Source organism: Equus asinus, chromosome 3, assembly GCF_041296235.1.
Source record: "Equus asinus isolate D_3611 breed Donkey chromosome 3, EquAss-T2T_v2, whole genome shotgun sequence".
NCBI lineage: Eukaryota > Metazoa > Chordata > Mammalia > Perissodactyla > Equidae > Equus > Equus asinus.
The window spans coordinates 119,215,781-119,242,251 of NC_091792.1; the positions used below are offsets into that span (position 1 = coordinate 119,215,781).

At 37.4% G+C, this 26,471-nt stretch overlaps 1 protein-coding gene and 1 long non-coding RNA gene across 4 annotated transcripts in view; one reads left to right on the forward strand and one right to left on the reverse strand.

Moving 5' to 3' along the window:
- Positions 1-1,460: 1,460 nt before the first annotated feature.
- LOC139044865 (uncharacterized) lies at positions 1,461-3,887 on the forward strand. The gene is made up of 3 exons (XR_011502227.1): positions 1,461-1,976; positions 2,083-2,188; positions 3,601-3,887. It is a non-coding gene; the product is annotated as an uncharacterized lncRNA (long non-coding RNA).
- Positions 3,888-11,459: 7,572 nt separating this feature from the next.
- The window catches only part of EXOC1L (exocyst complex component 1 like), a 37,934-nt gene continuing 22,922 nt past the window's right edge, over positions 11,460-26,471 (reverse strand). For all 3 annotated transcript variants that reach the window (XM_070505827.1, XM_070505828.1, XM_044766701.2), the window contains 2 exons: positions 17,889-18,019; positions 11,460-11,861 (listed from right to left, as the gene is read on the reverse strand). In XM_070505827.1, the coding sequence (XP_070361928.1) occupies positions 11,595-11,861; positions 17,889-18,019 (398 nt within the window). In that variant the 3' untranslated portion in view covers positions 11,460-11,594. The remainder of the gene's footprint in view (positions 11,862-17,888; positions 18,020-26,471) is intronic.

The window sequence follows — 26,471 nt, forward strand, 5'->3', positions numbered from 1 at the left end:
CAGTTTGCATTCCCACCAACAGTGTATGAGGGTTCCTCTTTCTCCACAACCTCTCCAACATTTGTCGTTCTTGGTTTTGGATGTTTTTGCCAATCTAACAGGGGTAAGGTGATATCTTAGTGTAGTTTTGATTTGCATTTCCCTGATGATTAGCGATGATGAACATCTTTTCATGTGTCTATTGGCCATATTCATATCTTCTTTTGAGAAATGTCTGTTCATGTCCTCTGCCCATTTTTTGATCGGGTTGTTTGTTTTTTTGTTGTTAAGCAGTGTGAGTTCTTTGTATATTATGGAGATTAACCCTTTGTCGGATAAGTGGCTTGTAAATATTTTTTCCCAATTAGTGAGCTGTTTTTTTGTTTCAATTCTGTTTTCCCTTGCCTTGAAGAAGCTCTTTAGTCTGATGAAGTCCCATTTGTTTATTCTTTCTATTGTTTCCCTCAACTGAGGAGTTACAGTGTCCGAAAAGATTCTTTTGAAACTGATGTCAAAGAGTGTACTGCCTATATTCTCTTCCAAAAGACTTATTGTCTCAGGCCTAATCTTTAGGTCTTTGATCCATTTTGAGTTTATTTTGGTGTGTGGTGAAAAAGAATGGTCAATTTTCAATCTTTTGCATGTGGCTGTCCAGTTTTCCCAGCACCATTTGTTGAAGAGACTTTCTTTTCTCCATTGTAGGCCCTCTGCTCCTTTGTCGAAGATTAGCTGTCCATAGATGTGTGGTTTTATCTCTGGGCTTTCAATTCTGTTCTTGCTAAGATATTTCTTGCAAAGCACTTGGCACATTGCTTGGCATGTAGTAAGCACTCAATAAATGGTAGCTGTTACTACATGCAGGTTGGTTTAGAAGATTAAATTGGGTAGATTTATGTTCTTGAAAAACATGTAATAGTCATCCAAGCCCTGAGATCCTGCTTCCCTTTCACAGACAGAGGCTGCATATATTAACATATATCATGTATTAACATGTTACTGCAGCCCAAACTGTCTCTTCATTTAAGTCTGATTGATTTTGAGCATGAGGCCAAGGCGTCCTTATATGTTTGAAGAAATCATATGGGTTTATATAATTTCACTTTTTCCTTATTCATAATTTTGGAGACTTTTATTATGTCAGTTACTTTGATTTTTCTCTCTTCTATTTCTTATCACTGTTTTCTTATAACTTGATTATGCACATTCCTGTCTAAGAAGGGAAGAACAATTTTTCAGAGATGTCAGACCATTAATATCCACACAAAGAACACCAAGTAATTTTTTTTGGAACAATAGGAGTCACAGTGCTCCACTTTCCAGATTCTTTCTTTATAAATGGCTTTAACAGTGACAGGATGAGAGAAGAGCTGTTACAGTTATGCGCATAATGCAATTGGTGTTTGTTTTAGGTTTTATTAGAAACAGATGTAACTATCGCCACATAAGATTTTCCATTTCTTTGCAGCTTTATAGAAGGAAGTCAGAGAGCCACTAAATGAGGATGGTGATTGCTGGCCTCATTATTAATTAAATAAATATTAAAAAGAAATATTATCTAGATAATAGATACACATTTGAACAACATAGAAAAGTAATACAGTAAGTTGTGCAAATACGAGGAAGACAAAGGTTGGCTCGCAGAATCATATTGCATCATAAAGCTTTTTTACAGAGCTGCCTTATTCTGTGTACATATCGTGGGGTGATATTACAATAAAAGGTAGAGTGCTAAGCTTCCTGTACACATTCAGAGATACTCTCTGAGAAGTGCAGAGATCATCTCTTACCTAATTCTGAATCTGTTCTGGGAATTGGTCACCACGGACAAAAATAAACATATTTTGGCTTGAAGCAGATGTTAATGATTCTCAGCATGACTTTGTTAATACAAGCGCCAGACACAGGATTTTCTCCTTTCTGCACTTGGGGAATTCAGGAGCAATGCCACTGGCAAGCCTAGACCTGCACCCTAGAAGTGAAAGCAAATCAAGATAAAAGTAAATGAATACGTGGGCTTGACCATATTCATTTTTGCTGAAAATCAGATTTATTGTTGAATATTCTAACTGCTTCAAACTTATGTCTCTCCTTTATCCCCAACAGTTATTAAATTATTTATCGTTTGTATGGATAAAATTCAACGGGAAGATATATTCTCACATTTACTGAGTAATAAGTGTTTAAACAACAGTCCGTCAGTAACTTTCTGGTAAGTAGCACTTAAATTGTAAGAAAGTAAGGCTGTTGGTGTTGCTATCATCACTTAGTGACTAGAGAGGGTAGATAATTAATTTCTGCCATTAATGAAGGCCCTAGAGGAGCAAGGGCTTCCTAGAAGAAGCATGAAATGAGTCCTCAAGACTGTTGTTTCCTTAGAATTGTGTATAAAATCTGACACTTCTGTAATAAGCTTATTACCTATTTTTCCACAGAATCTTCAGTCTTTCAGGCAAAATATTTAAAGTTGAGAGAGAGCAAAAAGGAGGATGGTCAAATAATGAACTAGAAAAGCACAGTTGTTAGGAGAAATTCAGTAAAACTGGTTTGCAGTAAGTTGTCTAGCCTGAAATGGTTATATTAGAACAATGTATGAAAACTGGATGTTAGGACTAGCCATCAATAAAGTTAGTTTATTGATTTACCTGGATCAAATTTCTATCAGCATGGTTGAAATAAAAAACTTGTTTCTGAAAGCTATGGATATCTACAAAATTTGCTTTATGTTTTCTTGACAGTGAAACATAAATGTGGCTTGTCAATATCTGCTTTGGGGAGATTACAAGTATTTTTGCTTAGCTTAATATTCTCATCAGTGTTAATTTTCAGGACAGCTTATGGTTTTTATATTGTCTAGCTATTTGTTTAAGAGTGGGGAAAATTTTGAAAGCACAGTGGATTATTTTCTGAACAAATGTTTTCAGTGATGTTTTCTTTTTTTTCCAAAATTTTTTTATTGTGGTAAAATTCACATAACATAAACTTTACCGTCTTAACTGTTTTTAAGTTCAGTGGTATTAAGGACGTTCATATTGTTGTGCAACCGTCACCATCCAGCTCTAAAACTCTTTTCATCTTGCAAAACTGAAACTTGGCACCTATCAAGCAATAACTCCCCATTCCTCTCTCCCCCAGCCCCTGGCAACCACCATGGTACTTAGTGATGTTTTCTTTTAATAGGATTCTTGCATAAAGAATTAGATGATTTCAAAATATTACATAAGATTAAAAAATTTGGCTCTGGGGCCAGCTCATGGCAGAGTGGTTAAGTTCCCGGCTCCACTTCAGTGGCCAGGGGTTTCACCAGTTCGGATCCTGGGCACAGACATGGCACCATTCATCAGGCCATGCTGAGGTGGAATCTCACATGGCACAACCAGAGGCACTCACAACTAAAAAATATACAACTATGTACTGGGGGACTTTGGGGAGAAGATGAAGGGAAAAAAATTTTGGCCCTTTAAGCATCCCTATAGTATCTGGGAAATAATTGTGTTAATTTTTAATTTTCTGACTCAGACTTTTCCAAGCAGGGAAAAAAGGCTGCTTTCACCTCATGAACAAGTTATTTTCAGAGGTTGTGGGAACAAGTGGCCAGAATGTTCATCAGTTCTCTTTTATCAGGACTTGGCTCCAGTTACGCGAGAACTGAAGGTTTTCAAGCTTCTCCCACAACCAGCCTTCAAGGGTAACAAGTCAACGGACTTGCAGGATCCTAGACTTATTTGCTACTTGCTTAAGGATAAAAAAAATGTGTATCATTTGTAAATGGGAGGTATGGCAACTATCAGTCAAAGAAATACCTTTAAAATTTAGGTCTTCTTGTTACAAAAAATAAATCTGATCTGTCAAATAAAGTCTCACTTTTATATTTATAAAATACCTATTGGGGCAGGCACTGAACTATGTGCCATGAGGAATCCAAAGAGGAACAGGTTTTGAAAGACCTTGGAATGAAAACTGATGACCATTGGACATACCCATCTGTGGGGCGACCATTTCCTTGTCCATGCAATACCTTGGTATGAATTTGAATGAAGCACAACTTTGAATTTTTTTTTAAGTAAAAGAATAAAAGTTTAGGTAGTATATTGTTAAACAACCTGAACAACTCCCCCTAAAAGAGATTTCCAGAGCCCAGGCAGGCAGAATGCATTTTGTGCTATCAGTCATCTTCCCAACTCCTATCTAGGTGAGGAAACAAATCAGGAGGGCTCAGGCTTCTGAGAGTAGCAGGTGAATAAGAGAAGCAAAATGAGGAGCTTGTTAGATTGGGTTTTTGGTCTTTATTATCCCCCTGTATTCCTATTATACATTCACATCCTTGATATGACTTCATGGTGTGTGGAGTATATTTCCCTGCCCTTTGACTTTGGACTTGGCCTAGTGACTTGACCAAAGGGTTGCTAGTCGGCATGATGTGAGCAGAAGTTTTAAATGTTCTTGCACAATTAGACTTTGTGCTCCTGCCTTTGACCAAAAGAAGAAAAAAGTTGGGTAGTTGGTCCAAGGAGGACAAGAGATGTGCAGCAAACCTAAACTCAACCTGAAGCTTGTGGTGCAGTCCAGCCCAGTCCAGCCAAGCCCACCTAGATCAGTCATATTCCAGTAAACCTAAAGATGCATGAACGAGAGCTAAATACTTGTTGTTTTAAGCCACTCAAACTTGCAGTTGTTTGTTATATGGCATTATTGTGAAAATAGCAAGCTGATACAAAGAGTTGCTCAGAATGTGGTCAAGAGGGGGTGTGGACAATTGCTGGAGTGTGTACTAGTGGAACATTCCTAGGTCCTCTCCATGGGTGCAGATGAGGGTTTAGGAAGGAGGAAGCTCTCCTCCACTGTTCCATAAACTCAGCGGAAATTATAGATTTCACCTGTACATTGTCATCCAAGTTAATTTATGTCTATGATAGGAATGATTCTCCTTTAGATGTGGTACTCTTGTTGGTGTGCAACCTGAATGTCTGTATCGGTGACTTTCCCAGTCTTGGCCACTAGGCCCTAGGAGTTTCAATCTGCTCGCAGTGGCTAAGGTCAAGGAGGAGAAAAAGAAAACACTTATAAGGAAACAGTATTGAGAAATGCAGACATTTTGGCTTGCAGAAGGATTCAACTTAAAAAGAGTGGGGAAAAAAGAACATAGAGGAGGCAAAGGAGAGAGAGAAAAACCATAAAATAATGCGAATGTGATTAGGTTTTCAGTAAGTACCTAAAAAGTAGGATTTCCTTTATAAGGATTACATGTCAAGAAAATAAATACACATATCTTGAGTGCCTCTTGTGTATAACCCAAAGGTGAATCAGATACTATCTTTATTCTCTCTGTAAAGACATCACTCCAATATAGGAAGTGGTCACTTTTGTTAACCACCATCTGAACTCTTTACCTAAGAGGCAAACACATGAGCTATAATGGGTAGGTTTCTATTAGTTGGAGAGGGCAATGCAAGACTTGGCGTAGGATATATGAGATTTTTCTAGCATATCATCATTTGAACTGCTTGCTTTGATAAAAAGATGTTTTCACTTGTACTCAACTAGAGGTCACGTCCACTTTCAATCCAACTAGATAACTACGTGACTTGGTTTCAGAGAGTGAGATGCAACTAACTCATTTTTCCATGTTTTGATGCTGTATGTATATGATGGCCTTCTTCATCTTGTAGTCACTACATAGAAATCAAATATGTCTTCAAAAAATTTATTTTGAAAAAAAATTTAACCATACAGAGTGATTGCAGAGATAGTACAGAGAACTCCCACGTACTCCTTTCCAAGCCTCTTCCAGTGCTAACATCTCATGTAACCATAGTACAATTATCAAAACTAATTAACCTTAGTGTAATATCACTAAATGACAGATCTTATTCAGATTTCACCAGATTTTCCGCCAATATTCTTTTTCTGTTCCAGGATCCAATCCGGGGTACTACATTACATTTAATTGTCACATCCCCGTAAGCCTCCTCCAACATGTTCCTCAGTGTTATGGGTTAAATTTGTGCTCCCCCTCCCCCAGCAATTCATGTGTTAAAGTCCTAACCCCTAGTACCTCAAAATGTGACATTATCTGGAGATAGGGTCTTTATCTCCGGTCAAGTTAAAATGAGGTCATTAGGGTGGGCTCTAACCTAATATGACTGTTGTCCTCATAAAAAGAGGAAATTTGGACACAGACGTGTGGAGAGGGAAGATTATATAAAGACACCAGGAGAAGACAGCCATCTACAAGTCGAGGCAAGATGCCTGGAACAGATCCTTCCCTCACAGCTCTCAGAAGGAAGATTTCTTCCTGATACCTTGATCTTGGACTTCTAGGCTCCAGAACTGTGAGATAATGAACTTCTGTTGTTTAGGTCATGCAGTCTGTGGTCCTTGGTTATGGCAGCCCTAAGAGACTGAAACACTCAGTCTTCCCTCATCTTTCATGACCGTGACACTTTTGAAGAGTGGTACCTTGTAGAATGTCTCTCAGTTTGGATTTGTCTGATGTCTTCTTAAGGTTAGACCAAGGTGATGGATTTGGGGGAATACTAGAGGTGATGTGCCTTTCTCAGTGCATCATTTGAGGGGACATACAACATTGATATGTCCCATTCCTACTGGTGGTGTTAACCTTGATCGCCTGGTTAAGGGGGTGTCTATCAGATCTCTGCTACTGTGAAGTTACTATTTTTTTTCCTTTTTAGTCAACAAATATTTTAGAGGAGACATTTTGAGGTTATAAAAATATCCTACTTCTCCTTAAACTTCCACTCACAAATTTTAGCATTCATTTGTTGATTTTGCCTACAGCAACTACTACTGTGGTGTTTCAATGGTGATTTACTATTTCCTTCATTTTTTCTACATTTATTACTTTCCCTCATTCCTTCTACTTTTATTATTTGTAGTTATACCATAAGGAAGAGCTGCCCCATCTCCCCTCACTCATTCATTATTATCAGGATGAACTCATGGATACTTACTTTATTCTTTGGGTTATGTTCCAATACTTCCATTATTCGTTTTGTTGGCCAAATTTTTCCTTGGCTGGCCGTTGGGAGCTATTTCAAGTTGTCTCCTGTGTTTTTTGCTCTCATCTTTTTTTTTTCCTGAGCACTTTCTTACCCTCTGGCTCTACTAGATGTTCTGGGCTCATCGAGTGTTTTCCCTACCCCAGCCAGTCTCAAGGAACTCTGGCTCCTTTTACAGGAGAATGGTATTTCAAAGTGATCTTCAACCTTTGTTTCAGAATGATAGACGTAAGTATTCTAAAGTGTTTCATTATGAAAAATTTAAAACATACACAAAGTAGAGAGACCAGTATAATAACTCCCATGAATTCATCATCCAGTGTCAATAACTGAATTACACCAATCCTATTTTTAACTGTTCTCCATTTTTTCTTTCTGGAGTATTTGAAAGTAAATCCCCACTTCATGTCATATCACCAGTAAATATCCCAGTATCTAACTATCTTATCTAATGTGTAAGGACTTTTATAAAACATACCCACCACATCCTTATCACATTTAAAATTAACAATCATTCCTTAATATCTAATGCCCTCCAAATTCAAATTTCCCTGCCTCTTTCAAAACTGTCTTTTTATACTTGATGTATTCAAATCAGGGTCCAAACCAGGGCCACATGTTGTACTTGGATGTTATACTTCTTAAGTCTCTTTTATCTTAAGAAAGGAGATAATAATAAACAGTGCAACCCCCTCCCCCCCCCCACCATTGATTGGTTAGAGAAACTGAGTCATTGGTGCTGTAGAATTTCACATTATGTATTTGGGCATCATTTAGCTTAGTCCTTCATGCTCCATATTTTCTAAAGCTCAGTAGCTAGACCTAGAAGATTGATTAGATTCATGTTCATTTTTTAGGTAAGACTCCTTCATTGGTGGTGCTGTGTGCTTCTTACTACATCATGTGCTGAGCACTTAAGGCTGGCTGACTCGCTTTTAGTGATACTAAGATTGCTCATTAGGTTTGGGTGGTGTCAACCTGGTCGCTCCATTATAGAGTTCCCCGTAACATTCCACCTACTGGTTTCAGCATTCATTGATAATTGTTGCCTAAATCGATTCTTGCATTAGAGATTGCAAAATGGTAAATTTCTAGTTCTATCATTCCTACTGCATTTATTATTTGGAATTCTTTAAAACTTCCCCTTATCATCTATTACTTGAAATACAGTTCCTATAGGAAAGGTTCCTATAGAATAGGCCGGAGGGAGCTACTTCAAGTTGGCTCCTGTGTCCTTTGACTGACTCCAAGCAATTTTGATAGCTTCTTTTCTTTCAGGTACATCAAGATGTCCCATGTTCTTGCACACTGTCTGCCCCAGACCTAGAATCAGTAATTTCTCTGAGCAGTCTTCATTCTTTTCAGTGGGAAATGCTATTTATAGGCCACTCTTCATGCTAAGATGCTCAAAGCTCATGATGCCTTTGCTTCAAGGTCCCAGTGGACAAACCCAGGAAATGCATGCTTATTTTCTTAAAAAGGAGTTTATATTATTGAGTTTATATTAATATTTCCAGTTAAATTTACTATTACAGAATTTTAACTTCTTTGATTTTTACACTTGTATATTCTCTCTTGAACCCTTAAGATCTCAGTTCCTAATGACATTAACATGTTAACATATGCTTCATCTTACAATAAGATATATATATCTTTTTGTATATCTATTATATATAAATCATATTTATAAATTTTATATAAAATAAAATTAAATGTCAAATATAAAAGCTATTTTCTATTAAAATAAAATGTCTATTATATATCTATTAAGAGTTAAACTTCTGCATATGGTTTCAGGTTCGATGGATTTCAACAAGTGTATATAGTCATGTAACTACCACCGTAATCAAGATATTTCAGAATATACAAATGGACAATGGCCAGACTATATCAAAAATAGCCCTCTGACCCCCAGCCTGCAGCAAGCAGCCTAGGAAGCCAACCTGGTATCTTTGCTAACGTATCTTTGGGATAGACTCCTAGAAATAAAGTTAAATTGCCCAGTCAAAGAGTAAATGTATATATAGTTTTGCAAGATCTTGTCAAATTCCTCTCCTATGGGATTTGTACTCTTTTGCATTTCCAATGGCAATGAATGAGAGGATTTGTGTTCCCATTTCCAATGAAATATTGTCAAAGTTTGGATTTTTGACAATCTGATAGGTAAGAAACAGGATCACACTGTAGATTTAATTTAAATTTCTCTTCTTATGGGCAAGGTGAGTGCCTCTTCATACGTTTGAGTGTCATTTGCAATTCTTTTTCTTTGAAATGTCTGTTCATGTCTTTTACTTATTTTTCAGCAAATCACATTGTCGGTCTTTTTAACCCCTCCATTTAGGAGCATTCTGTGTATGAAGGATATTAGTACATTCCTATATAAGTTGCAATTTTTTTCAAGCTTGTCGTTTGATTATTTATAGTTTTTTTCATGCAAAGCCTTCCTATATTTATGTAGCTAAATTAATCATTTTTTTTCTTTATCGTTTCTGGATTTGAGTGATAGCTACGAGTTTTATCCATTCTCGGTTTATAAAAGAATTCACCCATGTTTTCTTCTAGTAGATTTAAGGTAGTCCTTTTGTGTCTTTTTAACAGCTTTATTGAGATATACTTCACATACCATACAATTCAGCATTTAAAGTGTACAATTCAATGATTTTTAGCATATTACATTATTTTTAAAAATTATGGTAAAATATATATAATATTAAATTTGCCTTTTTAGTCATTTTTAAATGTATACAATTTAGCAGCATTTTTTACATTCACAATGTTGTGCAACCATCATCACCATTTATTTCTAAAACTTTTTCATCATTCCAATAGAAACTCTGTAACCGTTCAGCAATAACTCCCCATTCCTCCTTCCTCCCAGCCCCTGGGAACCTCGAATTTACTTTCTGTCTCTGAATTTGCTTATTCTAGGTATTTCATATAAGTGAAGTCATACAATATTTGTCCTTTTGTGTCTGGCTTATTTCGCTTAGCATATTTTCAATGTTTATCCATGTTGTAGCATGTATCAGAACTTCATTGTTTCTTATGGCAAAATAATATTCCACTGTATGGCTATACCACATTTTGTTTATCCATTCATTAATGGATGCTTGGGTTGTTTCCATTTTCTGGTTCCTGTGAATAATGCTGCGATAAACATTGGTGTACAAACATCTATTCAAGTCCTTGCTTTTAGTTCCTTTGGGTATATACCTAGGAGTGGAATTGCTGGGTCATTTGGTAAATCTGTGTTTAGGTTTTTGAGGAAATGCCAAACTGTTTTCCACAGTGGCTGTACCATTTTACACTCCCACAAGCAATGTATCAGGGTTCCAATTTCTCTGCATCTTTACCAACACTTCTTTTTTTTTACGTAGCCATCCTAGTAGGTATGAAGTGGTACCTCACTGTGGTTTTCATTTGCATTTCCCTAGTGACTAATGATGTAGAATATCTTTTCTTATGCTTATTGTATACCTTCTTTGGAGAAATGTCTATTCAAATCTGCTGTCCATTTTTTAATTGGGTTGTTTGTCTTTTTGTTACTGAGTTGTAGGAGTTCTTTATATATTTTGAGCATTAAATCCTTATCAAATATTGATTTTCAAATATTTTCTCCCATTCTGTAGGTTTGTTTTTCACTTTTTAGATAATGTCCTTTGATGCAAAAGTAATTTTGATGGAGTCTAATTTATTTATTTTTCTTTTGTTGCTCATGCTTTTGATGTCATAAGAATTCATTGCCAAATCCAAGGTCCTGAAGATTTGCCCCTATGTTTTCTTCTAGGAGTTTATGGTTTCAGATCTTATGTTCAAGTCTTAAATCATTTGATGTTGATTTTAATATATGGTGTAAGATAGAGGTCCAGTTTCATTCTTTTGCGTGTGAATATCCAGTTGTCCAAGCACCATTTGTTGAAGAGATTTTTCTTTCCTCCTTTGAATAAACTTGGCACCCTTATCAAAATTCAGTTGACCATAGATGTATGAGTTTATTTCTGAACTCTCAGTTCTATTCCATTGGTCTATCTGTCTATTCTTATGCCAGTACTACACTGTTTTGATTATTGTAGCTTTGTAGTAAGTTTCAAAATCGGGAGATATGAGTCCTCCAACTTTATACTTCTTCTTCAAGTTTGTTTGGCTATTTGGGGCTCCTTGAAATTCCATATGAATTTGAGGATTGACTTTTCCATTTCTGCAAAAAAAAAAGCCATTGGAATTTTGACGGGGATTGCACTGAATCTGTAGATTGCTTTGCGTATATTGACATCATTACGTTATTGTCTTCCTATCCACGAAAACAGGATGTCTTTCCGTTTAGTTAGTTCTTTCAAGATACTTCTTGATACTCTTTAGTAGAATACTAATTTAGGAAAAGCCATTCAACTCCTTACAAAGTAATCAAGGAACACATCGGCAAAAGTCCCAAATGTTGAATGATTGCATTAAAACACATTTCACTGCAGTTCACAAAGCATCCCTTTATTTTCATATAAATGGTAGTCACTCATGAAGGGGGAAAAATGTCATGATTATCAATATTTGCCTAGAGAACCATTTTCATAGAACACTGATGAAAGAACATAGTATACCCCTTCAGAGTGGCAGGGGACACAGGGACAAGCACACTAGATTGAAAGCATAAAAGCATATTCTCATAAGAACCAAGCAATCCTTGTTGTTGGAGGACCAAATGGAATCATCATTAATGTAAGTAGAATCAAAGTTCACGATCTGTAAGTCCTTCTTAAGATACGCATGATTCAGCTTATTTACAGTTCTAGCAAAGGCATATTTAGAAGCACAACTATATGCTTCCAAACTGTACACTTTCTTGAAGTGCAGATCAAAAAACGGATTGTCCTAGAAGAGAAAGAGAGACATGATTTTGTTTGTAGCCAGGAAAGTAGCTAGATTTCCTGGATTCTCTCTTATTCTCTGGCGTGTGCTTATTGATTGTAAAGTATCAGTATCAAACATACTTCTGAAATCTACAAATGAGCTTTCCAAAGCTACCTGCTTCAAACATATTGCTTCTAAAAAGAACAACAAGAAAGATTATTTTTGAAGCATCTGTGATTTTTCAGTTGTACAAATAACATGTCTCAGAATGTGCAGTTATCAAGTCTTCCCAGGGTAGCAAATTTGAGAGGATGGGTAGTGGTGGAAGAAGAGAATAAACTCACAGACTTCTGGAGGGAAGAAAAGGTTTCTTCCTTTCTCTACTAGAAGGTTGGTCCCTTGCGCTATTCCAACGGTAGAAGGGGGAAATCCTTGCTGACTTTGATGTTAATAGCAAGGATAATTAAATCATTTAGCTGAAACAGACAAATTACTAAAGACTGCCTCTTTTTGGATTGTTCTAGGGTCTTGCTATACTCCTAGTGGAGATGTTTCGAGAAAAAGTGGACATCAAACCTGATCTAGGTCCTACATGTTAAAATAATAATAATTATTACTCTTACTAATAGCAATAACAACAATGCCTTGCATTTATAAAGTGCTTTTCAGTTTACAAAATGCTTTCACGTTCATTATCCGCCTAACTCCTAACTCTCCTTGAGGGCAGAGGTTTTGAATTATTTATCTTTGTGTTCCTAGTGCTTATCCACAGCAGCTACTAAGTTCTCAACAAATGTGTGTTGAACTGATCTGAAGTCGTCCTATAAAAAGAGAAGCAGAGATAAACATTGCTCTAAATGACAAGGAGGCAGAGAGAGACCAAACCAAACCAGGGTGTTAATTTGTTACCATGTAGTGTGTAAACGTTATATAAAAACAACTTATGTATTTGCCAATTTCTTTTTTAAATAGGAAAATTCTTGCAGGAGGCAGGTAAAAGAACACAGGTTTTGAAGTTGAAAACCATTTTGAATCTCTAATATAACCATGGGCAAAGTACTGATCTGATCTGACCCTCACTTTTCTCCTTATTTTAGATACAGTTGCTATGACGTTTACATGAGATTAATCACATAGAATGCCTAGTATGGAGCTTAATAAATAACTTCCTTTCCCAAGTCTGCCCCCAAGCATCGTGATACCTGTGTTAAGACCACCTTGCTTTACACCATTAAAATTTTTAAAAAACAAAACAATGCTTTTAGAAAAGAATGTACAAGGGTGATGGGATTTCCAGTGCGGTGCTCCCCCAGTCACACCTCACAAATTTTTTCCTAGCTCTCGTAGCATCTTGAAAGACACTTCTGCAGAGAATCTCAATAAAAAGAAATCACACCCATCGCATCATCAGATTTAACCACGCGCCTTACGTAGTTTCCTTACTGAGACATTTGCTCCTTATCCTGCAGAAAATATCCTTCATGCTTTTGAGATACTTGGAGAGGATTATTTTTTTCCTTTAGCCTAATAATTGAAGCCTGAGCATGCTTATACATAGACTACAAGTTCCACCCACCCTCATTCCTTCTCTTCCTCCCTCCCTTCCTTCCTTCCTCTCCTCTTTTCTCTCTCTTTCTTTCTGTCAAAAGAATCCTAGAGCTAAAAACGGATCTCACAGGTCATTCAGGATTCTCTTATTTATAGCTGGGAAAATAGTTTCCAGAGAGGTGAAGCCCAGGTTACACAGGTAGTTATTGGCAGAGCCAGGGCAAGAACCAAGATCTCAATCAGCCCAACCCTGTTTTTCGCTACATCATCCTCTCTCCTGTTGCACCACGTCAGTCTCCAAATACCCAGTCATTTTGATTTTGACTTTATAAATTGACTTCGATTTCAATTCCATTCCATTTTAAAGTTGACAATTTTCTGGCTCGACACTACTCTATTTAAAACTGTATCATGGCTATTGAGAAAAATATAATAAATGCTGACTCCCGAGGATTAATTCCAAGAGAGAGAAGAAGTGGAAATTCCCAGAAGAACTGGGATATTTTTACTTCAACCATAGAAAAGAATCTTTAAAAGAATTACACTTTGGATATCATAGTTTTTCTTCTGGCCTTTTAATGTTTCAGGACCTAAAGTGATGAGAAAAATAGAAATACTCAACTTCTCTTTCGTATCCACTTCACTATCGAAGATAATGATCTTCATCTGGGAAAGGGAAGAATCAATAGTGGGATGAAATTAAAGGCCAAAAAGGTGAGGAGGAAATAGAGCACAGCTAGCTGCTTCCAAGGAATTTAAGTTGACAGCTTGATAAATACATCCCCAGGCACTGACCAAACTTGTAGAAAATAATTATGACATCAGTAACATTTGAGAACTTGAGAAAAAAATAACAAAAGTGGGCAAAAGAAAAAAGAGATGAGGATGATTAATTCCTGAAACTATAGATTAGTGAATTTGATATTGATTTCTGATAAAATTCAATGTAATATAGAAATTTTACTAAGTATATAAAACTATAAAGAAAATAATAATTAAAAAATTTGCAATCCTATCACACAGAGATTATTGCTAAAGTACTGGCTTGTTTCGTATATACATACACACATACATATACGTATATATATATATTTTTTTTTTGAGGAAGACCGGCCCTGAGCTAACATCCATGCCCATCTTCCTCTACTTTATATGCGGGATGCCTGCCACAGCATGACTTGACAAGGGGTGCCATGTCCACATCTGGGATCTGAACCGGCGAACCCCAGGCCGCCAAAGAATGTGCGAGCTTAACCACTGTACCATCAGGCCAGCCCCTACCTGTATGTGTTTTTTGTATTAAAATGCAAGGTTCAGGGGCTGCCCCGTGGCCGAGTGGTTAAGTTCGCGTGCTCCGCTTTGGCGGCCCAGGGTTTCGATGGTTTAGATCCTGGGCACGGACATGGCACCACTCATCAGGCCATGCTGAGTTGGCATCCCACACAGCATAACCAGAGGCATTTGCAGCTAGGATATACAACCATGTACTGGGGGGATTTGGGGAGAAGAAAAAAAAAAAGGTTCAGACTTCAGTTTTCAATGATACGATAGACTAAATATGCAAAATTGAAATAATAATTATAGAAAAGTTTTGTATTTGACTGACATTTAAAAAACTTACTAAATGGTAAACAATTGTGTTCTGAGGTATTCTTTTGGAAATATGATTTTTTAATGGCTGTGTAATATTCCAGCATATTGATATGCAATAATATATTTAATTATTTCCTGTTTTGAACATTTAGGCAGAATGTATTGTCGGGAAAATGCTATGTGAGGACACAGGAAAGAAAGCAATGAAATCCAGCATGCTTTTGTAACCACGGGCACTCTAGGACCAGTTCAAACTAACTTCATCTTATCAACAGAAGGTTTTGAGGGGCAAGCCAAAAAAGTTGCAAAGTCACATAGCCAGAGCATGCACAGAGGACAAAATCTTGACCTGAAATGACCCCAGAACCAAGATTGTCTCTAGCACAGAACCAAAGGACACGACTGGAACTTGAAAGTTGGACTCTTATCAGAAGTGAGGGGCCCATTGTCTAGGAAGCCATGGTATTAAACCCCTTCCACACTTACCATAAATGTTTAGAACCTTACCGTAAACGCTGAAGCCCTCCAGTCAAAGCCTGTCCTGCCGGTGTTTCGGGGTTCTCCCTAACCTCTTAAATTTTGCCCCAAATCCTGAATTGTGGACACAGATCTGAGAAGTTATGCCCCCTGTCTCCTTGCAGATCAATCTCACCGTAAAGCCTTTTGTTTTCTCCAAAGCTCATGCCATAATGATTGGCTTTTTATGTGCGTCGGGTGGGAGAACCCCATTTTTGTGTGGTAACACTTTCACCAAGAAGTCACGCCAAACACCCACATATTTAAAATAGGATTCCTAGAGGATAAATCAAGATAACAGCAGGCAGCATATATTGATTTCAGTAAAGATCTTAAGGGCAAAATTTAGGTATGAAGACTAGATAATTAAGTAAGTAAGGCCTAGCAGGGTCTGGCATAACATAAATTCTCAATAAATGAATGAGTGAATGAATGAATGTATGCATATGTTGAGATGTTCAACAACCAGTCCAAAGAGGATAAATTAATACCTTTCTGGGTAAAATCTAGCTCCACCACAAAATAGCTCTGTGAGCTTGGGCAAGCAATTAATCTCTTTAAGTCTCATTTTCTTCATCTGTAAATCGAGAGTAATAATAAAATCGAATTCATGGGGTTTTGTGATGACTATGTGAAATTATACGTGGAGAAAGCTTTCAGTGGCTCCTGGCACCTGGTAAGGGTTTACTAAGAGTGAGATGGTAGCTGGCTGTGGTACTCCTGGAAGGACTAACGCTAACTTATCAGTTACCTAGAGGTATGCACTTAGCCCTGCCTGCTTCATCATGTTTATGGTGGACTTGAATGAAGTCCTAAATGTTGTGCTCATTAAATCTGCATCATACCAAAATGAATATTAAAAAATCAAAATATTGGAAGATTTGATAGGTGGAAACCATAGGCCAGACTGAGACTATGGCATTCAGTAGGATTAAGAATAAGGGAATTTAAGTTCTAATTCATCCAACAATACACAAATATTTATTGAGTGCCTTATATGTATCAGGCAGAAGGCTATGATAAAAGATGAAAAGTCATGGTCCCAGTTTTTCAGGAGTTTTCCATCCAGAGGGGAGATAGCGTGGGCCAATAATCACAGTTTTTAGGATTATGGCTACAACACATTTACATCCACAATGCAATGAGGGTAGAGGGGTAAGGAGACATGAGTAGAGCCCCAGGGGGAGTCCAGGAATGGGGGGGAAGATGGAGGTGATTGAGCATTCTAAGCCGCAGGAGTCCTTAATTAACTACTATGGATGTATAAAGTTTAAGGGGGAATGACCAGAGATAGAAGAGCCAGATAATCGAGGGCCTTTATTTAGATTTCATTCTATGTAAGTAGAGGGTACGGTAGACCATGTTAAATACAAATTCATGCACAAAAGACCTGAGATTTCACTTAAATGTTTAACAGAGAAGGAATCCAGATCAAAGGAAATGTAAACTAGTCACACTAATTCTAAAGAATTGTATTTAATTCTGGAAAAACTGAAGCATCCCAGAGGAGGAAAAACAATGTAGTCAAGAGTGTGGAAGCAAGGTCATGGGAAAAAATAACAATGGTGCTACTTCTTAGTGTTTGTATTGTCCTGTCGTATTATCTTATTTGATCTGCATATGAAAGTTATTTAAAGAATGAAATGGGTACATTTAACTAGAAAAGAGAAAACTTGAAGGAACATTATAATCATCTTCAAATGTTGGAAGGGCTTTTATGTAAAAGGAGGATTGGATCTGTTCTGGGTCGCTCCAAATGTCAAAACTAGAACTGTTGGGTGGATATTATAGTGAAGCAGATTTTGGTTAAACGTAAGTAGGGAATTTAAAAATAAAGTATGGCAATTCAGAAATGGAATGGACTTCCTCATGTGGAAATGAGTTCTCCATCAGTAGAAGAGTTCAAGGAGAGACTGGGAAAACCACTTATCAAGTGATCATTGGCGTATATACCCTTCCCCCCCTTTTAACTCTAAGGCTGTAGGATTTCCAAGAGTTATTGATCCTTCTGGAGGATCAAGTGGCTAACTGACACTAAAATCTGAAGAAGATGAGGGAAGGGATCCCCAAAACTCACAGAGGTAATCAGGGTGGGGAGAGTGGTGGTGGAAGCATCATATATTTAAAGTTTCAGGATTGACTGGGAGATTGTGTTTAACCTGTTAAGAAGCTCCTGGGAAAGATGCTTTTAAATTTAATAGACAAAGTTCAAATTTAAACTCATAAAAAAAGAACAAAAAAACCAGTAGATCATCCCAGTAGATTAAACCATGCCACTTGAGAACAATCATCTTAACACAGTACATGCCAAGAATACACGAAGTAGGATATTAAACATAAAGATCTCCAGAATATTGATCCCACGTGTCCCTTACAAAACATAACACTTACAGTGTCTGCTTCTTTTCCATCAATCATCTGCAGATCGTTCAAAGACCACTTTTTTGTTACTTCATATTTTTCATCTAAACCTATTCTGTAGTGTTTCACCATAATTATTTGTACTTCTTCGTTTTTGGTCACTGTAAGACAGAAAAACACTTAGTTTACGTAAACTCTTAGAAGATAATAAATTATTCAAGTCATACTTTTCAGTATTTATGTATCTCCTTTTCATATAATGAGCTTGAACCTACATTATATCTGCACCCCAGTTCTGAACCCCAATGTATCTGAAGCTTCATGAGGATGCCTCCAAATTTACTCAACGTGTTAACTTTATTTTTGCTACACTTGTGGTTATGTATTGCCACAGTAATGTCTGTCAGATAGAACATCGAGCTATGTGCTTTCAGCTACGAGCTTTGTGGTGGAGAATGGGGTTCAACTCGGGGCAGGAAATAAGAGGCTTAGTGTTAGCATGCAGCCAGTGCCAAAGTGTTTACCAGAACAAGTTGGAATTTTAATTTATGACAGTATAAGAAAGTGAGGTCAGGAAAGTAAACAGTTCTGCTCACACAGCAGCAACACAGTGTTGAACAGTGACCGTGCAAATGCTACTGTGTATGCTTTCTTTTCAAGTCACTGTGAGATGTGTGAGAGAGAATTGCTTTCATTGCAGTTACTGTTAACCTGTTTGGTATTGTTCGAAATTTTTAATCCTTTCTAGTGTGTCTCCAAAATTCTAGTATTCAAAGTGTGCCACTGAGACAAAAAGTTTCAGTGCTCTATTTAGAATGGTGTGGGAAAGTGTAGGGGACTGGAATTGGCCACCCCAAGATATGTCTCTTTGGCATGAGGATTATTTTGGGCTGGTTACTTTTGAAAACTGCAGACAGGAAAGAGACTCTGAAAAAGTGGAATTTACTTACCCTTTGTTAAGAGACACTTACATTGTAAAGGAAATCTCCGTCTGTAAAGGTGTCTTCCTTTCTGTACCAGGAAGGAGGGGGATGACCTTATCTCTAGAAACTCTTAATCAATGCCAAAGGCAAGGACTTAAATCTGCATCTTGTTTATTGTACTTGTCTGGTAACCTCCTGTAACTGACTCCCCCCACCCCCAACATCCTCCTTTGTCTTTAGCTGGAGATGATATTTAATGTGGTGGCTTTGGCTATTTTGGGGAGTTTCTCAGGTTGCCTGGGCCTCTCCCAGGTATACATGTTATAAAGCTTTTTTAAATTTTCTCCTGTTATTCTGTCTCATTTGAATTTAATTCTTTCTCTGGCCAGAAGAACCCACAGTGGGTAGAGGAAATGTCTTCCTCCCCTACAAAAGTCATTGCTTATTTTATGTGAACAAAATGAAGGAAATAATTTCCTGGTCTTAAAATCACTCTTTGGTCTCACATGAACACATCCAAAGAATCAATATTTGACGTTAGAGCTCTGGAATCGAAAATTATCAGTAAGTTAATAAAGAAATATTTACTGAGTATTTGCTATTTGCCTGATGGAACTATTATAGATGCCACAGGGGTACAAATATGAGAGAGGGTCCCTGCCCTCTAGAAACTTATGGTTTTGTTGAGGAGACAAGACTAAAACACATGAGTCATATAAAATATATATTTTAAAGGTATATATGTATATTATAAAGAGGTGGCAGGTGCCGTTTGAATGTCAAACTTTTTTCAAGATGTATGATGTCACTTAGAGAGTTTCAAGCTGGTTCTGTTTTCTAAGAGTGAGGCTGGAATTTGTCTTTGGGGAAGACTCTCTTTTGATTCTGGAAAGTACCACTTTGGCATGCCCTCCTAATCAAGAAGACAGAAAGCAGTATATTACAATATAATCATACTGATAGACAAACAATGTGAAGCAGACTATAGGTTTAACAGGAGTGCTGAGAAGGGAGAGGACTGGAATAGTTAAGAAAGGAATTGTGGAGAAATAGAATTTGAGGTGGGGCTTTAAAATTAGTCCGGTTTGGAAAGGCAGGTATGATACTGAAGGCATTTCTAGATGAAGGTCAGCCTGAGGGAATGGATGGACAATAGAAGCTGAACTTGACCAGGCAGAGTGAAAGAAAGCATACTGCATAGATTCATTAGTGTTAGGATATGGTGGGCAATAGGATTAACTAGGTTGAGAAGGTTGTGAAATGTTTTCAAAGAGTCCGGATTTGAAAAGTGACAGAAACCACGGTGGACTTGTAATGTCTGGATCCCCTCCTCTGGCGGAAGGGAGGGGCAGCTGGCCTGGACAGTGAGGACTACAGAATTGGAGCTAGTGAAGGGAGTAATTATCCTCTGAAGGTGCAGGTGCTACTGAAATTAAGGCAACCTGTTGAGCCTAAGGGTTGAAGATAGAGCTGAGTTCAGTCCCCTAGAGGAGGGAGTCTGAGCAAATCTAAGAAGAGGGCACTGTGTCAAGTGTTCAGTGAAAGCTTATACAGTAACGTATTCACTAAGTCTCCTCCCTCCTTGAACAAGAGTCTAATAAAATGTCACCCCATTAAAGGGGTACTTTTCTGGAAGCAGTGATGCACAGGAAACATTGAAGAAGAAAAGAAAGAGGAACTGGAGGACCCTGGAAGAGGCACTGAAGCTTAGATGGCTCTGGTGTTAGACATTCTGGCTTCAAATCATGACGCTACCTCTTACAGTGTGATCTAAGTAAATTGTGTAATCTCTAGAGAGATTAAACCTCAGTTTTCTCACATTGTAAAGTGGATATCAGTGATACAAACTCACAAGGTGTAAAGATGAAAGTAGATAAAGTATATAAATGACTTTGGATAGTGCCTGGTTTATAGTAATAGTTAAAGTATTTCATTTTGTTTAAGAGGCTGTTGTAATCTAGGCATAGGATGTGGGCAATGGAAATAGAAGTGGCAAATCTAAGTAAGTTTCAAATGAGGCATTGACAACACTGTATGGAAATAATGCTGGATAGAAACCAAAGTAGGAAAGTATGGAGGGCGAGGTGGGTAGGTGGAATAATGAATTTAGTTTTTGACAACAGATGATGTGTCCACAAACTGTCTCAGACGAGTTGGAGATGGACAGTTATAGTGAAGGAATGGAGATAGGACTTGGGATTTTTCTGGGTGGATACATTTCCAAGACTAGTTTTACAGGGAAAAGAGGATGAACGAGATGAGACAGGGTGGAGAAGAAAGAGGTGCCAGCAGAGAGGTCTGAGAAGGGACCATCAGAAAAGGGACAAGTTCAACAGTGCAATGCTATGGAAATCAAGAAAGATAGAAAATTGTAAAGATTTGGAGACAATCCGGCGAAGTCATTTCGTTGGGTAAAGCAGAGTTCAGTCCTGGCACTGAATCTGACTTGGGGAAGATCATTGATTTCTTTCCTGAGGGCGGTTTCTCTAGAATGGTGAGGGCAGAAGGCAGCTTGCAGAGGACTCCTTCATGCCATAAGTGCGTGCTGTGCCAGTTCTTGGGTTAGGTAGGGTTAAAAAAAGAAATAGGAAGAGAGGCTGTGATTTAGACGACGTATTCCAAGAGTTTGGAAGAGGAGGGATTGCATATTTTGAGGACAGAGTGAGTGACGTGGGGCATGTCCTGAGGAAGAGCTAGAGCAGATCTTAACCTGGGGTCAGTAAACCGGCTCAGTCTGCGAGCCTCCTGATGCTGTATGAAAAGTTTCTGTCCATGTATACTTCTCCAGCCTAAAAGCAGGTCCATCTCCACCGGTCTAGATGTTAGCTCTGGGAAGAGGAAAGGATTAGACGAGAAGCCATTAGGCTGGTGTGCTGAAGTGGAGGCACAGTTGATTCTCATACTTACCATGGACAAGATTTTGGGGGCAGCTCTTTCCACTAGGAGAATGTTGGGTTGGCTCAGACAAAAGCTCTACGTTAGAGGACAATATTCTTGTTCTGGTTAGCTGTCTCACTAGCTGCTTAGGGGGTGGGAGAGGATGGAGATGGGGAGATATGGAGATATAACTGGATACTGTAGGAAAATGTAATTTGAACCAAATTCCACTGCCTCACTTACATGTTATGATAACCAGCTAATTGACTGTAGGCCCACTAGTTCATTAATTCAATAAATATTTGAGTGCCCCTTTTGCACAAAGCCCTGTGCTAGGCATTGAAAAAATGAATTCCCGGAAGGCCCCATTCCTGCTGTCACTGAGATTACAGGGAGAGGGGGCTTCAGAAAGAAAAGATGTGATCACAGCACTGTGAATGAGGCAGGATAAGGTAAATAGGAACATGGATTGGGGAACATCTTCCTGTGACTGAGCGTCAGAGAGAGCTTCCTGAAGAAGGTCACTGAGTTGTAGAGAGCAGGGGGAGTTAGCAGAATGAAGAAAGGAGTAAAGGGAGTTCTGGATCAGCATGTGTACAAAAGCATGAAATACTTGACACTTCTGAGTCATTACAAGTATTTGGTGTTGTTGACATGAAGTGTGAGGTAGGAAGCAGGTTAGGCAAGAGCTAGTTCCTGAAGGGTCTAGAATACAAGGCTAAGGAATTCAAATGTTATCCTGAAAGCTATGTAGGGGAGGGGGGTTGGGAGGGAGGATTGTCACTGAAGGATTTCAAGTGAATAGACAGGCTGAGCTTTAATTTTCAGAAAGTTTTCTTGAGTTATTCCATAAACAATGGGCTGGGGTTGGTGTGGGGCAGGGTGGATGGGGAAGGAGTTGGTTAGAAGGTAAGATCTACCAGTTATCAAGTTTTCTTGCGTTGGTGGTCACTGTCCCACTAACACTAAACTAAGAAAATAAAAAACCATGCTTTAAAAGTTAATTCTTTGAGACAATGACACAGAGACAGTACAGCCTCCTTAATTTGGCCAAATAGCGTCCTCTGGAGCCAAGGAGGCTCCAAGAATTGTCCTTAGCCAAGAGCCAAAGAAGTCAGGCTGGAGTGGGCCCAATCCCTGATTTCCATGCTTGAGCTCTGCTGCCAGCTGAAATTAAATGGCCATATCCACATTAGGGCAGTGGCAAAGTGGAAACATCACACTGTCTTAAAACAGAAATGTGTTTATAGAGTGAAAAGGTTAGAGAATTGGTTTCAGAAACTTCAGAGGTGTCATTATGTAATTATTGTTTAGTGATATCTGTAGACCCGGGGAATTTCAGAATGAACCTGCTCCAGTTTTAATATTTTAGTTAGCATTCTCAGAATTACAATCTTAACTTCATGCCAGCCTTTTATTTGCACTTTTAATTTCAAAATAAACACTGTCATTAAGAACTGCCTCTATAAACATGGTAATATAGTCACTATTATTCATGAGGCTAAATGGAAAGAAGATCAGCCAATTGAACCAATGTAATTTGGCAGAATAGAGGAAAAACAGTAGCTCACCAGTAAGCTGCACAGAAATGCTTTAAATAAATAAATGACTGCTATTTTATGATTCTAGTGTTATATAATTGTTTTCATCATTGAAATTAAATGATAGGAAAAAATTACCATGAGATATCAAAGATAAGAAGCCTCATTGAGAATGTTACAATGTATGATGATGTCTTGGGGTTGTTGAGAATGTTATTATTGATTTCATCAAAAAAGTAATTTTCCAAGAATATTCTTCTAGAGATATTTTTATAAAATCAAATTTTGGGCTATACTGGGTACTACAGATTGAATGCTGTGTCCTCCCAAAATTCATATGTTGTAATTCTAACCCCCAAGATGATAGTATTAGGATGAGGGGCCTTTGGGAAATGATTAGGTCGTGAGGGCAAAGTACTCAGGAATGGGATCAGTGCTCTTATAAAAAAAACCCAGAAAAATAAAAAGAAAAGACCCCAAAGAGGTCCCTTGCCCCTTCTGCCATGGCAGGTTACAGGGAGAAGACGACCGTCTATGAAGAAGCAGGTCCTCACCAGACACCCAGTCTGCGGGTGCCATGATCTTGGACTTCTCAGCCTCCAGAACTGTGTGTGTACAATAAATCTTTGTTGTTTAAAAGGGCTTCCAGTGTCTGGTATTTTGTTTCTTTTTCTTGTTACTTATTCTTATTTAACACTGTTATTGTTAGCATTCTTTTTGTAAATGATTTGACAAACTTGTTAGATTCTCTGGTTCACAGAGAAGTTCCATTCTGGCATCAAAATGTAATATGTATGGAGAATTTATCCATATTGTTTTTGTAATTCTGGCAAATGCCATTTATTTTCAAATTAATATCTATGAATGGAAATGTTTTTCTAAATATTTGTATTTAAAAATAATCTGTATCTGAAAATGTATACAATTTTTATTTATAAAATATATAATATATATAAATTCTTCATTATATATTAGTAAACATACATATATATGTTTTTGGTATATTTTATTTTTATTATAAATATTTATTACAATATATACTATTTGTGTATATATATATTTCAGCATAAATTTTCACAGCAAATATATGTTTTTTGTATATTTAAAAATATAGCCCTACGTTTTATTTTATTTGGAATATAATTTATCATGTTTGTTTTTTCCTTGTTAGGATTTAACAGGACGGCACTATGTGCAGATGTAGGTGTTATTATTTCGATTTCAGAGGTGTCAATACTGAGGCCATAGAGGTCAATTATCTTGCCCCAAATCCCACAGCTGGCAGGTGGGCAGAGCAGAGCCAGGTGTCACACCCGTTGGTCTGATTCCAAGCATTCCAAAGTCCGTTCCACCATGCCCTGCTACTTCCCATTCGATTTTGGCTAATGGTTTACATGCTGTTTCAAGTCCTTCAGAATTTCTTTAATTCCTTTGCACTCTCATTATTTCGCAAGTGACTTATCGCTTTCTGGGGCCCACACATAATCGAGCTCCTCCCTCCTTCAGAAGATGCTGCTTTTAACTGCCAGTGATAATGATGTTCTAGGCTCGGGAAGCTAATCCCTGGGAGAAATGACCATGCAAACTCCGAGGTGGGAGGAGACAGAGGTGCCAGGAAATCCTCAGTGTAAATGCTAGCAAACTACAGAGAGATGGGCTTTCTGATAGCTGAGTTTTGACATCAACCAGGTAAAGCATCAACAGTAAATCCCAATGATCGCGTTGTGAGACCCCTGCAAAAGACACTCTGATCAGATAAATGGAAAGTCTGACTTATTTAAAGATGTCTTCTTTAATTTGAAAAATGCATAATGGAATTTGATTACTCTAGACTTGTGATTCTCGCAAATTAAGAACTGCTGGATTGTAGGATATAAAGAGGAAATCGTAATTATGCATCTCTCTTCTCCTTGAAGGTGGCCACATTCAAAATCTGGAGTTGCCTGCCTCCACAGCTGTGATATGACCTGTTTGATTTTTATCAATGGACATTTTCTGAGTAAGGAAGTATGGCCAAAGATTTAGGACTATCAAGCATTACATTGACTTTATTTTAAATTACTGTTCTGTCTAAATGTATCTGAAATGATTGTAAAGGAGTGTTACATTTGGGGAAAGTGCTCTCGAATTAATGGATATGATATAGAGGAGAGTTGTGAAAAATGAGCGAACTAATGTGACTTATAATGTTAACTTTTATCTGGAATATCACAATATTACCTTCTCTTCCTTATCTCTGAGAGGAACTTATTTTTTCCTTGCTTCTTACATGACAGAATCATTGAATTTTACTAATGAAAATGATCACCTACTTTACCTGGTCATTTTCTAGATGAGAAAATTGAACCTTGAAGAAACTAACTTCGTATATGTCACCAATGAATCTTAAAAGGATTCATGTCATTTATGAAAAAATATAGCAAGTGACCCCAGCCCACAGTGTTTTTCTCAGTATTCAAGGATACCAGAAAAAAAAAAAATCACATCCATTTACAAAAATTTTTTTCCATGCCAGATAGAACAAGTTTAGTTAATTATGTGGTGGGAGAGAGGCATTAAGATGTATTTGGTAAATTAGACATATACATTACTGTGATTATTTTGTTGTTTATAAGCTTTTCTTTCAAAATCCTTGTATACTAATGTTACATGATGAGTAATTAGCTTTATAGAGTAGGATCACAATAGGTATACAATTATTAAATGTTAATGTTGAAGTAAGCTTCTTCTCTAATATATTAAGTCAAATATTTTAAGACATAGTGATTTGATGGTTAGAATATAATACAGTTTCTAAAATGATTTCATTTAACCTTTTCCCCATAATTTGATTTCTTTTTTTTCCTGGACCAATTAAGTTTTTTACCTTGCTGATATGCCAAGCCCCCACGTTTTGTATTTATATAGCAAAATATGCCAGGTAAAGTATTAAATATTACTATTGTTATTATTAAGTAGATATTTCTGTGCTTATTAGGAGTTATAGAAGTTAAGGGATTCTTAGCACTTTCTTTAAAGATGTTCTACTTTCCTCATAATACTCCCTCTTGACAACTTTAGAAGTCTTTCTCAGCCAATTATCAGGAAGGGAATTATAACAAGTTGTGTTTTTGAAAATGCTGAGGTGTGAGGTGTGTGCCTTAAAAGGAAAAGTCCATAATGAACAGTTAGAATTTCTAAGCTCTTTGCTCCTAAGTCCCTGAAAAGTATTAAAAGGCATGGATTGGGAAAAACGGAATGCTGTATATTAAATTCAATAATGGCACAAGCAT